We start from the raw sequence: 17,243 nt of genomic DNA, 5'->3' as shown, positions 1-17,243 counted from the left end.
TAGAGGCATGAATGGAGGGATGAATGGAGGGATAGAGGGAGGGATGGATGGATGGATGATAGAGGATGAATGGAGGGATAGAGGGATGAATGGAGGGATGAATGGAGGGATAAAGGGATGAATGGAGGGATAGAGGGAGGGATGATGATAGAGGGATGAATGGAGGGATGAATGGAGGGATAGAGGGAGGGATGGATGCATGGATGATAGAGGATGAATGGAGGGATAGAGGGATGGATGGATAATAGAGGGATGAATGGAGGGATGAATGGAGAGATAGAGGGAGGGATAGAGGGAGGGATGGATGGATGATATGGGATGGATGGATGATAGAGGGATGGATGATAGAGGGATATATAGATACACGAAAGATAATAGATAGATAGAGATAGAATCATAGATAGATAGAGGGATAGAATCATAGATAGATAGAATCATATAAAGAATCATAGATAGAATCATAGATAGATGGATAGAATCATAGATAGAGAGATAGAATCATAGATAGAGGGATAGAGATAGATAGATAGATAGGATAGATAATAGATAGATAGATAGATAGATAGATAGAGGGATAGAGATAGATAGATAAATACTGTATCTCAATGTTGGTGAAAGAGTCAGATTCATTTGTTCCCATAAAACTACTATAAAGAAATTAGGAAAAAAATACAAATACAAATTTTTTATTATCTTCACCACCTTGGATTCAAACCAGCAACGTTCAAAACTTGTGTCCAGCAACCTCTGGCTTTCCTAGCTGCTCTAGCTGTTGAGCCACTAGGATTGATGATGTCAGAGGAGGATTTCACATAAATACACAGGACAGAGCTACATTGTACAGAGCAGCATCTCTATGTCCTGTATTCTAGAGGGAGAGGAAAAGAGGATTTTTTTTCTTCTAATAAAGTTACTAAAAATAATAAAAAAAAATAGAATAATGTAATTTTATTGCACTTTTTTTATAAAATAATAAACATTACAAATCAGCAAATAACATGGACATATTTGGTGTCCCTGTAATCGTAATGACCTGAACAACACAGCGATCAGATTATTTATGGGGGATCGGTAAATGGCGGGAAAAAAAGGCGCAATTTATTATTTTTCTTTATTAAAACCATAAAAAATGTAATAAAAATTGATCACTGAGGCCGTGTTCACACATAGCGTAAATGCGGCATTTTTTCTGCAGGTGTCCGCGCCACGAGTGCAATAACAATGTTCTCTGATTATTGCGTGTTTGCGGTATTTTTTATACATTGTCCCCCCTTATTTGATAAATGTTTGTTGCTTATGTGAATCCTGAAGCTTATAAAGAAAGAAACACCAAATCCGCACAGTTCAGCGGCGTCTTTCCACGCATCAGGAGCGGAGATTTCAGGATGTCTCATCCACTTTGCTTGGACAATTAGTCCGTGTTCACATGAAGTGTAAATGCTGCATTTTCTTCTGCTGTTTCTTTGTACATTTATTCTGCTGTGTTTAATTGTCCAAGTAAAGTGGATGTGATTCCATGAAAAGACGCCACTGAATTCTGCGGTTTTTGGGGGGGGTTCTCTGGAGGTTTCTATGTGGAGCTTAAAAAAATGCAGGAAAAAGCTTCTCTGTACAATAAAAACACTTAAAAACGCAGGTTCACATCTGAACCAAAAACGCATTAACTAATGGAGAAAATGCAGCAAAAATGCAGCAAAAATGAAAACAACAGAGAAGATTGTTATTGTGTAGTTTGGTGCAGACAGAAACAAAAAGAAACAGAATTTATGCAACGTGTGAACACGGATTGATAGGCACAAATAAGCAACATGTCATATAGTGACACAGAAATATAAAAAATTCTGACTGCTATAAATATGAATGAACAGTCCACGGCATCTGCTGAATGACCCTTACTGCTAAATGGGTGTGGCTAGGGGTGTGGCTAGGGGCGTGGTCAAAATTTGCCGCGGCGCGCTGCGCGCACCGCTTACTTTATCCCTCTTTCCTTTCTTGAAAAGTTGGGAGGTATGCTGTCAGGGTGCACAGAAGGTCACTGTTCGGGGGGGTGCTCAGGGTGTCACTGTCAGGGGGGCTCAGGATATCACTGTCCACGGGCTTCAGGATGTCACTGTCTGTGGGGAGGGGGGGGGGGGGGGTTGGGGGAGTCCAGGATGTCACAGTCCGGGGGGCATGGTATGTCACTGTCGGGGGGGGGGGGGGGGTTGTGTCCCTCAGGATGTCACTGTCCAGGGGGAACTTGAGATGTCACTGTCTGGGGGGCTCAGATCGTTCTTGCAGAGCTGAATGTGGCTCTCACGGTAATAAGGGTTGGAGACCACTGGTTTGGACAGAGATGTGGGGGACTGGGGAGGCTGAATGCATCAGCTCCTGTAGTGCATATACATGAGACTTTCATTCAGTTTCACATTTTTTGCAACAAATACAGCAAACAGGTGCCTGTAAGAATTGCAGTAGAATAGAACACATGGTGTATGGAGCCCGGGAACCGGGCAGTGTCTACAGCCGGTATTACTATGACCGCCCGGCTCTCACTCTGAGCCAGCCTAGGAGAAATGCTGTGCTCTGAGGTCCTCCAAAACCAGGAAGTCTCCCCGGCCGCTCCTGCGTCCCCTCTATCCAGCAGCCCTCTCTATGGTGAGCGCCTGGTCGCTTATGAGAGAACTTCCGCTTCCTGTTCTTTCCTTTACGGCGTCAGCCAAGATGGTGAGTGAGTGTGTGTGGTGCGGCTACAATCTGCTGCCATCCTCCGTGCCCGAGGCGGTTTCCCCCAGTGATGTGTGTGTTTAGCTCCTCTGCAGTCAGTGGATCAGTGTCGCAGCAGATTGCTGAATGTCGCTGCTCTCCTTAGTAATGGGGCCTGCGGCTTCTGAGTGTGAGTGACTGGAGGTGTAAATCCTGTCGCCATTAACCCTTCTCTGCAGGTGAACGTCCCCAAGACCCGGAGAACCTACTGCAAGAAATGTGGAAGCATCAGCCCCATAAAGTGACCCAGTACAAGAAGGGGAAGACTCCCTGTACGCACAAGGTAAGGCTGGGATATTGCCCTCACAGGCCCTGTATGTATAATGCAGCCCCAGAGATCAGCGCTCCATGTCACCGAACAGCATTGTAAGGCCGTACTGTGCTGGGATATTCCCCTCACAGGCCCTAAATATAATGCAGCCCCCGATATCTGTGCTTACTGTCACCTAAGCCACTGTAAGGCTGTGCTGGGTTATCCCCCCCCCAGGCCTTGAGTATATAATGCAGCCCAGATATCAGCGCTCCATGTCACAGAATAGCCTTGTAAGGCCGTACTGTGCTGGATATTCCCCTCACAGGCCCTAAATATAATGCAGCCCCGATATCTGTGCTTACTGACGCTTAAGCCACTGTAAGGCCGTGCTGTGCTGGAATCTTCCCCTCACAGGCCCTGTATATATAATGCAGCCCAGAGATCAGCGCTCCATGTCACCGAACAGCATTGTAAGGCCGTACTGTGCTGGGATATTCCCCTCACAGGCCCTAAATATAATGCAGCCCCCGATATCTGTGCTTACTGTTGCTTAAGCCACTGTAAGGCCGTGCTGTGCTGGGATATTCCCTCACAGGCCCTGTATATAATGCAGCCCCAGATATCAGTGCTCCATGTTACAGAATAGCATTGTAAGGCCGTACTGTGCTGGGATATTGCCCTCACAGCCCTAACTATAATGCAGCCCCCGATATCTGTGCTCACTGTCACTTAAGGGTACTTTCACACCTCCGGTTTTTCTTCTGCGGCACAATCCGGCACTTTGCAGGAAAATCGCAACCGGTTTTTTTTTGCTGCCGGTTGCGATTTTCCTGCATAGACTTTAATTAGTGCCGCATTGTGCCGCAAGGCCTTGCGTTCCATCCGGTTTTTGCCGCATGCGGCAGATTAGCCGATGCGGCGGCCGGATGGAACGTTGCCTGGCACGTTTTTTTCGTGCGGCAAAAAAAACCCGCATCGCGCCGCATTCGGCCGATGCGGCGCATCTCTCAATGCATGCCTATGGCGGCCGGATGCGGCGCGATGCGGCAAATACCGCATCCGGCCGCCGCATGCGGTTTTTGCCACTGCGCATGCTCAGTAGCATGCCGCAAGCGGCAAAAAACCGGGCGGGCCGCATGGGAAAACTTATGCAAAGGATGCGGTGTTTTCACCGCATCCGTTGCATAGCTTGCACCAGCCGGATTGAGCCGCAGGGCTCAAGCCGGATGTGTGAAAGTAGCCTAGCCACTGTAAGGCCGTGCTGTGCTGGGTTATCCCCCCCAGGCCTTGAGTATATAATGCAGCCCCAGATATCAGCACTCGCTGATCTGCTCCATGTACGTGTGACTTCATATCACAAGACCACTGTAAGGTTGTGCTGGGATTCCCCCCCCCCCCTCTTCCCCCAGCCCTGTGTATATAAATCGGCCCCAGATATCGGTGCCTCCATGTCAACGAAGACCACTGAAAGGCTGTGCTGTGATTCCTCCTGGGCCCTGTGTATAGAAATCAGCCCCAGATATCTGCGCACGCTGCTCTGCTCCTTGTATGTGCAACTTCATGTAATAGACTACTATAAGGCTGTGCTGGGGCTGGGACCCCCCCTTAAGGTCCTGTGTGTGTATGTATATGTATATTTATATATATATATATATATATATATATATATATATATATATATATATATATATATATATATATATATATATATATATATATATATATATATATATATATATATATATATATATATATATATATATATATATATATATATATATATATATATATATATATGCGCTGTATGTCACAGAAGACCACCGTAAGGCCGTGCTCTGCTGGGATTTTCCCGTTACAGGCCCTGTAGACATATAATGCAGCCACAGATAGCAGCGCTCGCTGCTCCACTCATATCACCAAAGACCACTGTAAGGCTCTTCTGTGATATTCCCCTCACGGGCCCTGTATATATAATGTGCAGCCCCAGATATCAGCACCACTGGAAGCCTGGGCTAGGAAATTCTACCTCACCTACAGGCCCTATGTGTGTATATAATGTTAAAAAAAATAAATATAAATCAATGCAGCCCCCGCTGCTCTGCTTTTTGTTCTTGCAACTTCATGTCACCAAAGACCACTGTAAGGCTGTGATTCTCATCTGTGATCTGAGCCGTCTGTACTGAAGAAACCACTTTTCTTCAGCGCTCTATTGGGAGACCCAGACGATTGGGGTATAGCTACTGCCCTCCGGAGGCCACACAAAGCACTACACTAAAAAGTGCAAGGCCCCTCCCCTTCTGGCTATACCCCCCCCGTGGTATCACGGGTTCTCCAGTTTTCAAGCTTTGTGCGAAGGAGGTCAGACATCCACGCATAGCTCCACAGATTTTAGTCAGCAGTAGCTGCTGACTATTTCGGATGGAAGAAAAGAGGGCCCATATAGGGCCCCCAGCATGCTCCCTTCTCACCCGTGGATGGTGTTGTAAGGTTGAGGTACCTATTGCTGGTACAGAGGCTGGAGCCCCACATGCTGTTTTCCTTCCACATCCCCTTGTAGGGCTCTGTGGAAGTGGGATCCTGCCGGCCTCTAAGCTCTGACGCCGGGCTCCATCCACAGACCCATAGCACCTGATGGATATGGAGCAGGAGTACAATCAGGGACAAGGCCCTGCATCATACAGGTACTCTGTGTCCCCGGCAGGCACAGACACACTCCGGGCTGGCTGGGTGTTGTAGTGCGCCGGGGACCGTAACGTTGGAGTTAGTGTTCCTACAGTTTACTGGGGGACTTTGTATTGTGGGAACGCAGCGCCGACCCCCACTGGACCGGGCGGCGCTGCTGTGACTTGTGGTGCGCCGGGGACACGCCGACCGCGCTTTTACGGCGGCGGCGTTTATAAATCCAGTCCCCGGCTTTTGCGGCCTAGCTCCGCTTCGTTCCCGCCCCCACCCTGTCAATCAGGGTAGGGGAGAGACGCTGTTTCGCAGCAGCGACGAGGGCTGGAGCCTGATTTACATGCTCCAGCCCTCTCACTAGGCACAGAGGGAAGCAGGCTTCCCGCTCTTAGCCAGGAACGCCCAGGGCCCGCCCCCCCTCCTCTCTCAGGACGCCGGCAGCCATTACATGCAGTCTGGCTGGAGGAAGGACGCAAGGCTCTGGGAGACCTGGACTAGGGGGCTTTTGGATACCACACACCCGCTCTTAAGCGGGCGGTAAGCGGCATTTCAGCTGGCCCCTCTAGTGCCTCAGTGTGTATTGGTGTACTGTGTCACCACATATATATATTTAGTTATTCTTGCACTGTAAGGTCGCTTCCTGGCTGGATACCCCAGATCGCTCTGAGGAGGCAGCAACATGTCATCCACAAAACGCAAGGCTGCCAAGGCTAGGGCTGTGTACACTGCGTGTGCTGCATGTGGGGCTGCTCTACCAGCAGGTTCCAAAGACCCCCATTGTGTGCAATGCTCAGATCCGGTGCTGCTTCGCCAGCCGGAGTCCGGAGGGGTAGTGACCCAGGCTGAGACGCTTGTAAGTCCTGCCCCGGTGTCAGGGACAGACTTTGCAGTTTTTGCTGATGGAATGTCTGTGACTATGGCAAAAATCCTTGAAACTTTGCAATCCATGACTGGGGCTCAGTCTATGGACACGGCGAGGTCTCTGTCCTCTAATCCCCCTCAGTTGGAATTAGTCCAGACTGCAAGGGGGTCCCCGGCTTCCCAGGCTGAGTATTATGACTCAGATGATAGCCCCAGCCACCCTAAGCGAGCTCGCTGGGAAAGACCCTCAACGTCATCACACTGCTCAGGGTCTCAGCGCAATCAGTCGCCCTGTGATGCGTCTGAAGAGAGTGATCAGGAGTCTTATCCTGGAACCCCTCTCAATCTGGATACCCCGGATGGGGACGCCATGGTAAACGATCTTATCTCAGCCATCAATAGACTGTTGGATATTTCTCCCCCAGCTCCTTCTGCAGAGGAGGCAGCTGCAGAGCAGGAGAAGTTTCGTTTCCTCTATCCCAAGCGTAAATTGAGTGCTTTCTTGGATCACTCTGACTTCAGAGAATCAATCCAGAAACACGACGCTCATCCAGAAAGGCGTTTCTCTAAACGTTCTAAGGATACCCGTTTTCCTTTCCCCCCTGATGTGGTCAAGCGCTGGACCCAGTGTCCAAAAGTAGACCCCCCGATTTCCAAACTTGCAGCTAGATCCATAGTTGCAGTGGAGGATGGCGCTTCACTTAAGGATGCCAATGACAGACAGATGGACCTTTGGTTAAAATCTGTCTATGAAGCTATCGGCGCGTCGTTTGCTCCAGCATTCGCAGCCGTATGGGCACTCCAAGCTATTTCAGCTGGTTTAGCAAAAGTGGATGCTATCATACATCCAGCGGCGCCGCAAGTGGCGTCCCTTACCTCGCAGATGTCTGCGTTTGCGTCTTACGCTATCAATGCGGTCCTAGAATCTACCAGCCGCACCTCAATGGCGTCCGCCAATTCGGTAGTTTTGCGCAGAGCCTTGTGGTTAAAGGACTGGAAAGCAGATGCTGGTTCCAAAAAATGTTTAACCAGCTTGCCTTTATCTAGAGATAGACTGTTTGGCGAGCCATTGGCTGACATCATTAAACAGTCCAAGGGTAAAGACTCTTCCTTACCCCAGCCCAGATCAAGCAAACCTCAGCAGAAAAAATGGCAGCAGAGGTTTCAGTCCTTTCGAGGTTCGGGCAAGACACAATTCTCCTCGTCCAAAGGGACTCAGAGGACGCAAAGAGTCTCAGATTCCTGGCGGGCTCACGCACGCCCCAAGAAAGCAAATGGAGGAACCGCTTCCAAAGCGGCTACCTCATGACTTCCAGCCCCCCCCCTCCGCATCTCCGGTTGGGGGCAGGCTCTCCCGCTTTTCCGACATTTGGATGTCACAGGTCAAAGACCGGTGGGTGACAAACATTTTGTCTCGCGGGTACAGAATCGAGTTCAGTTCTCGTCCTCCAGCTCGGTTCTTCAGAACCTCCCCACATCCAGACCGAGCAGATGCCCTGCTGCAGGCGGTGGACTCCCTAAGAGCGGAAGGAGTAGTGGTTCCTGTACCGCCTCAGGAACAAGGGCGAGGGTTTTACTCCAATCTCTTTGTGGTTCCAAAAAAGGACGGCTCGTTCCGTCCTGTTCTGGATCTAAAGCTGCTCAACAAACATGTGCACGCCAGACGGTTCCGGATGGAAACCCTCCGCTCTGTCGTTGCCTCAATGTCTCAAGGAGACTTCCTTGCCTCAATAGACATCAAAGATGCTTATCTCCACGTGCCAATTGCTACAGAACATCAACGTTTTCTACGTTTTGTGATAGGAAACGACCATCTTCAGTTCGTAGCTCTGCCATTCGGTCTGGCGACAGCCCCCCGGGTCTTCACCAAGGTCATGGCGGCGGTGGTAGCAGTCTTGCACTCTCAGGGACACTCGGTGATCCCTTACCTAGACGATCTACTTGTCAAGGCACCCTCTCAAGAGGCATGCCAACTCAGTCTACATGCTACGCTGGAGACTCTACAGACGTTCGGATGGATCATCAACTTTCCAAAGTCGAATCTGTCACCGTCACAGTCGCTAACGTATCTTGGCATGGAGTTTCATACTCGAGCAGCGAGAGTGAAGCTTCCGCTGAACAAGCAGCGGTCCCTACAGACAGGGGTGCAATCCCTCCTTCAAGGCCAGTCGCACCCCTTACGGCGCCTCATGCACTTCCTCGGGAAGATGGTGGCAGCCATGGAAGCAGTTCCCTTTGCGCAGTTTCATCTGCGCCCACTTCAATGGGACATTCTCCGCCAATGGGACGGGAAGTCAACGTCCCTGGACAGGAAAGTCTCTCTTTCCCAGACGGCCAAGGACTCTCTACAATGGTGGCTCCTTCCCACCTCATTGTCTCAGGGAAGATCCTTCCTGCCCCCATCCTGGGCAGTGGTCACGACAGATGCGAGTCTGTCAGGGTGGGGAGCAGTGTTTCTCCACCACAGGGCCCAGGGGACGTGGACTCCGCAGGAGTCCACCCTGCAGATCAATGTTCTGGAAATCAGGGCAGTGTATCTTGCCCTACTGGCCATCCAACAGTGGCTGGAAGGAAAGCAGATCCGAATCCAGTCGGACAACTCCACAGCGGTGGCATACATCAACCACCAAGGAGGGACGCGCAGTCGGCAAGCATTCCAAGAAGTCCGGCGCATTCTAATGTGGGTGGAGGACACAGCCTCCACCATATCCGCGGTTCACATCCCAGGCGTAGAAAATTGGGAAGCAGACTTCCTCAGTCGCCAGGGCATGGACGCAGGGGAGTGGTCCCTTCACCCGGACGTGTTTCAGGAAATCTGTCGCCGATGGGGAGTGCCGGACGTCGACCTAATGGCGTCCCGGCACAACAACAAGGTCCCGGCATTCATGGCGAGGTCGCGCGATCAAAGAGCTCTGGCGGCAGACGCATTAGTTCAAGATTGGTCGCAGTTCCGGCTCCCATACGTCTTCCCACCTCTGGCACTCTTGCCCAGAGTGTTACGCAAGATCAGATCCGATTGCAGCCGCGTCATACTCGTCGCCCCAGACTGGCCGAGGAGATCGTGGTATCCGGATCTGTGGCATCTCACGGTCGGTCGACCGTGGTCACTGCCAGACCGACCAGACTTACTGTCCCAAGGGCCGTTTTTCCATCAGAATTCTGCGGCCCTGAACCTGACTGTGTGGCCATTGAGTCCTGGATCCTAGCGTCCGCAGGATTATCTCAAGGAGTCGTAGCCACAATGAGACAAGCTAGGAAGTCAACGTCTGCTAAGATCTACCACAGAACGTGGAAGATTTTCTTATCCTGGTGCTCTGCACAGAGAGTATCCCCTTGGCCATTTGCATTGCCCAACTTTCTTTCCTTCCTGCAATCGGGGTTGGAAAAGGGCTTGTCGCTCAGCTCCCTTAAAGGGCAAGTCTCGGCACTATCCGTGTTTTTTCAGAAGCGTCTAGCACGTCTTCCTAAGGTGCGCACGTTCCTACAGGGGGTCTGTCATATTGTGCCCCCGTACAGGCGGCCGTTAGATCCATGGGATCTGAACAGGGTACTAGTTGCTCTCCAGAAGCCGCCTTTCGAGCCTCTGAAGGAAGTTTCCTTTTCTCGCCTGTCGCAGAAAGTGGCGTTTCTTGTTGCGATCACATCGCTTCGGCGAGTGTCGGAGCTGGCAGCTCTGTCATCCAAGGCTCCCTTCCTGGTGTTCCACCAGGACAAGGTAGTGCTGCGCCCCATTCCGGAGTTTCTCCCTAAGGTCGTATCCTCGTTTCATCTTAATCAGGATATATCCTTGCCTTCCTTTTGTCCTCATCCGGTTCACCGGTATGAAAAGGACTTACGTTTGCTAGATCTGGTGAGAGCACTCAGAATCTACATTTCCCGCACGGCGCCCATGCGCCGTTCCGATGCACTTTTTGTCCTTGTCGCTGGTCCGCGCAAGGGGTTGCAGGCTTCTAAAGCCACCCTGGCTCGATGGATCAAAGAACCAATTCTAGAGGCCTACCGTTCTGCGGGGCTTCCGGTTCCTTCAGGGCTAAAAGCCCACTCAACCAGAGCCGTGGGTGCGTCCTGGGCATTACGACACCAGGCTTCGGCTCAACAAGTGTGCCAGGCAGCTACCTGGTCGAGTCTGCACACTTTCACCAAGCATTATCAGGTGCATACCTATGCTTCGGCGGATGCCAGCTTAGGTAGAAGAGTCCTGCAGGCGGCAGTGACACCCCCGTAGGGGAGGGCTGTTTTGCAGCTCTAACATGAGGTATCTCTTTACCCACCCAGGGACAGCTTTTGGACGTCCCAATCGTCTGGGTCTCCCAATAGAGCGCTGAAGAAGAAGGGAATTTTGTTACTTACCGTAAATTCCTTTTCTTCTAGCTCTTATTGGGAGACCCAGCACCCGCCCTGTTGTCCTTCGGGATTTTTTTGTTGTTTGCGGGTACACATGTTGTTCATGTTGAACGGTTTTTCAGTTCTCCGACGTTATTCGGAGTTAATTTGTTTAAACCAGTTATTGGCTTCCTCCTTCTTGCTTTGGCACTAAAACTGGAGAACCCGTGATACCACGGGGGGGGGTATAGCCAGAAGGGGAGGGGCCTTGCACTTTTTAGTGTAGTGCTTTGTGTGGCCTCCGGAGGGCAGTAGCTATACCCCAATCGTCTGGGTCTCCCAATAAGAGCTAGAAGAAAAGGAATTTACGGTAAGTAACAAAATTCCCTTCTCTATTCATTACCAGAATTTTTATTTTAGTCATCTTCCCAGATCTCCCACCGTGCACAGAAGAAACAAAACTAAATGCCTACTTATTGATGTTTTCTGCCATAGAGACTTTTATTTTTTTTTGTTGTTCCCTGAGCCTGTCTAAACGTTAAAGTGTAGTAACCTTTATTTCACACCAAGTATGTTTAAAGCCATGCTTTGCTTGTTTTTGGTTTTGTTTGTCAATTTTACCTTATGAGTGGAGCTTCTAATCGATGTCCCCAGTCTTGTACTCTTCCTCCAGCAGTTTGTCACCAGCCAGTAGCCCCACTGGAGTGCACCGGAGTACACGACTCTTAGGCTATGTGCGCACATAGCGTTTGTCCCTGCAGAAATTTCTGCAGCGATATGAACAGCACACGTGCGCTTCAAATCGCTGCAGAAAGAGTCCGTAATGAAAAAAAAAAGCCGATTCCATGCGCTCTGAGTGCAGCCCCTCCCATAGACAGAGCGGGGGCTGCATGCAGAGCGCACGGAATAAGTGACATGTCTCTTCTTAGAACGCGCGCCTCGGGCAGTAGCCGAAGCGCTGCGCTCTAATACACCACGTGCGCACAGCTCCTGCATAATCTTCATAGATTGTGCTGGGGACGCAGGACGCATGCATTACGCTGCGGTGCTGATCAAACGCATGCAAATACGCAACGTGCGCACATAGCCTTATGGCCTAGTAGTCTATGTTGTCAATATTCTTTCACCATTGTTGCAGTGGTTTGGGGAGGTTCCCAAAGAAGTCTGGTTTTTTTTTTTTCCCCCTTAGGGACAAAGCTAACTTTATTAAACATGTGTTGTAGATAAATGACACGCATACGGTAATCTGCACCAAAAACATCAAAACCTGCTTTTTGTACGTTTTTACTGCCAAGGCAGGTTTTGTGTGCAGGAAAACAAAAGCTGCAAAAAAAAAACACTTGGGATTCGGAAAATAACAAGGTTTTTTTTTTCTCACCAAAGTGAATGTTTGTAAAGGTGCACAGATTCCGACCCGACTTTCACCAGGGTTTACTGTGATCATATCTACTACCTCTTTAATGCCATTTTATAGGCTTTTTGGGAGTTCTTTTTTGTGCATTTTGTACCTCAGCTTGCTAATTTGTGGAATAATGATGATTCTCTAACCTGTAGGAAAAAGGCGATACGACCGCAAGCAGAGTGGTTATGGTGGACAGACCAAGCCGATCTTCCGTAAAAAGGTGACTATTTTGTATAATATTTTTATCGCTGTATTTGGAAGTTGCAATCAATTGGCTAAAATATTTTACTGGTGAATCATGTGAAACGCTTCACCTATGGTGGCAGTATGGCTGTATGTGCTACATCTGGTAACTGAGCTCAACAGCTCTGCCAGAGTTGACGGCACAAGTCCCTCCACTACACTGCTGTCAATGTTATTATTTATTATTATTATTATAGCGCCATCAATTCCATTGCGCTTTACATGTGAAAGGGGTATACATAATGGGGACAAGTACAATAATCATAAACAGTACAAGACAGACAGGTACAGGAGGATAGAGGACCCTGCCCACGAGGCCTCACAGTCTACAAAGGATAGGTGAGGATACAGTAGGTGAGGGTAGAGCTGATTGTGCGGTGCTGTGTCAGACTGAGAGACGCCATTACTGCAGACAACGCTGTTTCTTACTAATCCTGGACAAAAGTGGTGGTCGGTTTCCTATTGGAAACAATTGTCAATTAGTCTCGCACCCTTACAATCTATTCTAAACTATGCTGACCGGCTAATCCACCTCTTTCCCCCGCTACTCCCCGATCTCTCCTCTCTGCCAATCCCTTCACTGGCTTCCCATTGCCCAAGGACTTCAGTTCAAAACCCTAACCATGTCCTACAAAGCCATCAACAACCTGTCTCCTCCCTACATCTGTGACCTAGTCTCCTGGTACTTACCTGCACGTAACCTTCAATTCTGACAAGATCTCCTTCTCTACTCCCCTCTCATATTCTCCTCCCACCATCGCATACAAGCTTCAAAAGGAACCTGAAGACCCACCTCTTCTGACAAGTCTACAACATTCCGTAATCCTCAGTCTGATACAACGCCGCACGACCAACTCTACCCTCACCTACTGTCTCCTCGTCCATCCCTTGTAGACTGTGACCCCTCGCGGGCAGGGTCCTCTCTCCTCCTGTACCAGTCTGTGCCTTGTATTGTTTATGATTATTGTACTTGTCCCTATTATGTGTACCCCTCTCACATGTAAAGTGCCATGGAATTGATGGCGCTATAATAATTAATATAATACTGAGCGAGCACTACCATGCTCGGATGGCCATGACCCACATACTAGAACATAATGTAAGTCAATGGCGGGCCCGAGCATTTTCCCCAGAAGATTTTTTTGAAAAATGCACGAGTCCACCATTGACTGACTACCATGTGTGGTGTTTTTGGTTGTGTTTTTTTTTTTTTTTTTTTTTCTTTTTTCTGATGTTGCTCCTGAGAAACTCCCCCACTGGCGGCTCTGGCCTGTGCATCCTCACACTGTTTTCTAAGCAACAGTGATTGTGACACAGCACACTTCGCTTGTATTTGTTACTTTGTCCCAATTTATTCCTCTCGGCTGTATAGATTGTGTTATATAGAATACAGATCATGATTCACGGACCGGCTTCCGGTCTCCTGACCTGAACTTGACAGCCTTATGGGTATTCATATGGCGTATGGCTCCTGAGAGAGGGGGGGAGATAAACGAAAGCAAAAAATAAGGCATATTGCCAAGTCATAAAAGGGTTTGTCATTTTGTTTAACTAGGCCAAGACCACCAAAAAGATTGTGCTGAGGCTGGAGTGTGTCGATTCAAACTGCCGATCCAAGAGGATGTTGGCCATCAAGAGATGTAAACACTTTGAGCTTGGTGGAGACAAGAAGAGAAAGGTAAGTTAGGTTTTTTAGTGACTGACCCCTCTTCTAAGAGAATTGAAGCATTTTACCAGAAGTCCTTTGTGTAGGCTAGTAGCTCTGCAAAGTTATGATTGCATAAGTACACCAAGGCTGTGTGGGTTTTATGGACAAAAAAACAAAACCATTCGCCACCATTAATCCCTCATTAAAAATGAACATATAAATAAACACTTAAAGCACCACACCAGCATTATGTTTTGTTTCCGTGCTTGAGTGGCGTTTAAAGTCTTGAGTCCCCTGCCCCCATTATTGTACTCGCCCACTGGTGTTTTCATGCTTTTTCGGCGGCGGTGATGGAAGATGAGTAGAATACAGGGATCAGGGGACTCAGATTTAATGCACCACTCCAGCGGTGCAATAAAAAAAGTGGAGTGGCGCTTTAATATTTTGCCGGCCCTAAACCTGATCAGTACATGCCCTAAAGAAGGGAAATAAAAAATTTGTTGCACTGCAAAAATAAATGCAATAAGTGATAAATCATATTCAACCCCAAAATGGTGTCAATAAAAAAATTGGCCAAAAGGCGCAAAAAAACCAAGCCCTCACACCTACCCATGCAAAAAAGTTATGGGTCACGCCAAACTTTTTTTTTTTTAATTTGCGGTGACGGTAGACGTGACAAAGTATGATATGCATATCCCCGGCCACATTTTGACTAGTTGTGCGTACTTGCTCCAAATGTGAGCTGAGCAATACTACAAATGTGGCAGGAAGTATGCACAATCACAAGAAAGCTCTGTTTCCATGTTGGTGCCGCAGAGCTCATAGGGCATGCTACGTGCGATGTGACGAGTCACAAGTCTGCAGTCACATAGGGACTTCTGTGACCATTTTAAATATAGGTATAAAAATAGTGATAACTAAGGTGTGTGTAAAAATAAAAAAAATAAGGTTTTTACACCAAGTAGAGACAAAAATGATTGTCTAGATAAGCAAAACCGTTCATTTATGTAATACTTCAAAAGGATCTTATCTGTTATCTATTTCCTCTATTGGTGTGATTATGAAAACTAGAAGAGGAAAATTGAGGGCTTGATACTGTTTGTTTAACCATTTGCACTATTCTAGTACATTAACTGTGGTATGCCCACCTGCTTTCACACTTTGTGAGGTAGATGACCTATCAGCCTCCGCAATTGAAGAAAGTTTGGAAGGGCTCCTGTGTCAGCGTATTAGTAGTGGTCTATGCCTGATTAAAGGGAACCTGTCACTATTAATTTGCTGGATAATGGCTTTCTAAAGCTGTACAGGAGCCTCACTGATAGCTGGCTCCCTGAAGGAAATAAATGTTATTCCTCCCAGCAGCTGCCGGTTTTGTCATTCAGGTGTTCTTGTGAAGTTTCCATCAGCGCTCAGTATACTGTGAGCAGAGGTAATGTGCTAGAGCGTGTTTACAGCCGCCTCTCGGTATAGTGAGCTGTAACAGTTTTGTGCACGCCCCCATGACTGAAAGCTGGCAGCTCTCAGGATTAAATAAGTTAAACTTCTCCCAGTAGCCGCACGGTCAGGTGGCTGAGCAGAGTAACCCTTTTGTTTTCTGAGGTGACTGGTTCCCTTTTTAAAATAATTTTCAAATAGCTTTTTAAGTTTCTTTTTGTTTCATGCAATTCAGCTAAAATATTATTTTTTACTTTTCAGGGACAAGTTATCCAGTTTTAAGCTCTTCCTGGAATCATTGGATCTCAATAAAATTTGTCACCAGAAATTCTTAAAGTTGTGGTGGTTTTTTTTTTTTTTTTTTTTTTTTTTTGTTGGTAGCTGCCATAACATTCTTAATCCTACATAACAATGCTGCCGGTTTTACACAGATGGGTACATGACTAGTAGGGAGGAAAAGAAAAGCAGTAATGCTGGGCCTTGGGATGCCTTATTTAGATCGGACCAGCTGGTAATGCCTTTATTAGTTTGTTTTGGCTCCAGAAAGCAAAAAATAGTAATGACTACACATGTGCATATTCTTATACATTACTTAGCAAAATTTTGACTTTTTGAGAAATTTTCAAAGATGTTTTCTTCTACAATGGGACTGTACTTTGCATTGTTCCCAACAGTACACAACTGTGCAATGACTTATTGGGTCTCCCTTATGTAACAAATTTTCTAGAATTACAGGCCAAACAAGGGACGGATGAGCTGCCACAAGATTTTGATATTTCTGAAAAAGGTATTGGTAAATTGTTTGGCATTTTGCTGACCCTGGTGTGGCAAGACAATGCCCAAGGCCACATTTAGTTGTGGCACAGCTGTTGAATATCTTGACAAAGCCACTTCAGGAAACCACTAATGATGAGCGAGTTTCGAAATACTCGGATTTGCGATACTCGTAACGACTGTCTAATATTCACGTATGCATTCCAAAGAGTGTGCAATGCAAGTCAATGGGGAATTCTCGCAATGTAACGAGTAGACCGAATATCGCACTATTCACTACTCAGCGATTGGTACGGCATTCGGGTGGGTTACTCATTACATTGCAAGTATTCCCCATTGACTTGCATTGCACACGCTATTCGGAATGAATACGTGAATTAGACCGTACACGTTACGAGTATCGCGAAACCAAGTATTTAGGAACTCGCTCATGGCTTTCCTAAGGTGGCTGTACTGTCGTTTTCGGTAGTTTAGCCACTGGTGTCTTACACTGTACAGAATGAGCATGTTTTTTTGATGGGTAAGTGACATAACATGGAACTTGAGTATAGCAATATCGGTTTCACATTGCTTTTGCAGTATGCTTATTTTATGGCCAAATTTTTTTTTCCCCTCCTGCCAAGTTGATGCCAGGTGGAATCTACCAGAAAAAGAGAATGTGTGCAAATACCTTCACACAGATTTTTCTAAAGGAAACATCTGGATTGAAAGGCTTAACCCCTTAGTGAGGTTTTTTTTTTGCGTAAATAAAGTTTTATTGGAATATTTACCTTTCTTTGTCGCTCCATTGGGAGACCCAGACAATTGGGTGTATAGCTTCTGCCTCTGGAGGCCACACAAAGTATTACACTTTAAAAAGTGTAACCCCTCCCCTCTGCCTATAC

At 47.6% G+C, this 17,243-nt stretch overlaps 1 protein-coding gene across 1 annotated transcript; it reads left to right on the top strand.

The window, feature by feature from the left end:
* Nucleotides 1-2,634: 2,634 nt before the first annotated feature.
* Nucleotides 2,635-15,913, top strand: RPL36A (ribosomal protein L36a). The gene is given in 7 exon segments (XM_075322799.1): nt 2,635-2,706; nt 2,925-2,967; nt 2,970-3,005; nt 3,008-3,028; nt 12,413-12,480; nt 14,059-14,181; nt 15,847-15,913. Coding segments are annotated over 7 exon segments (384 nt in total). The 3' UTR covers nt 15,868-15,913.
* Nucleotides 15,914-17,243: the final 1,330 nt, after the last annotated feature.

The sequence above is a fragment of the Anomaloglossus baeobatrachus genome, chromosome 9 (assembly GCF_048569485.1).
Source record: "Anomaloglossus baeobatrachus isolate aAnoBae1 chromosome 9, aAnoBae1.hap1, whole genome shotgun sequence".
NCBI lineage: Eukaryota > Metazoa > Chordata > Amphibia > Anura > Aromobatidae > Anomaloglossus > Anomaloglossus baeobatrachus.
Note: the sequence above shows the minus strand (reverse complement) of the source record. Positions and strands in the feature narration are given on the sequence as shown.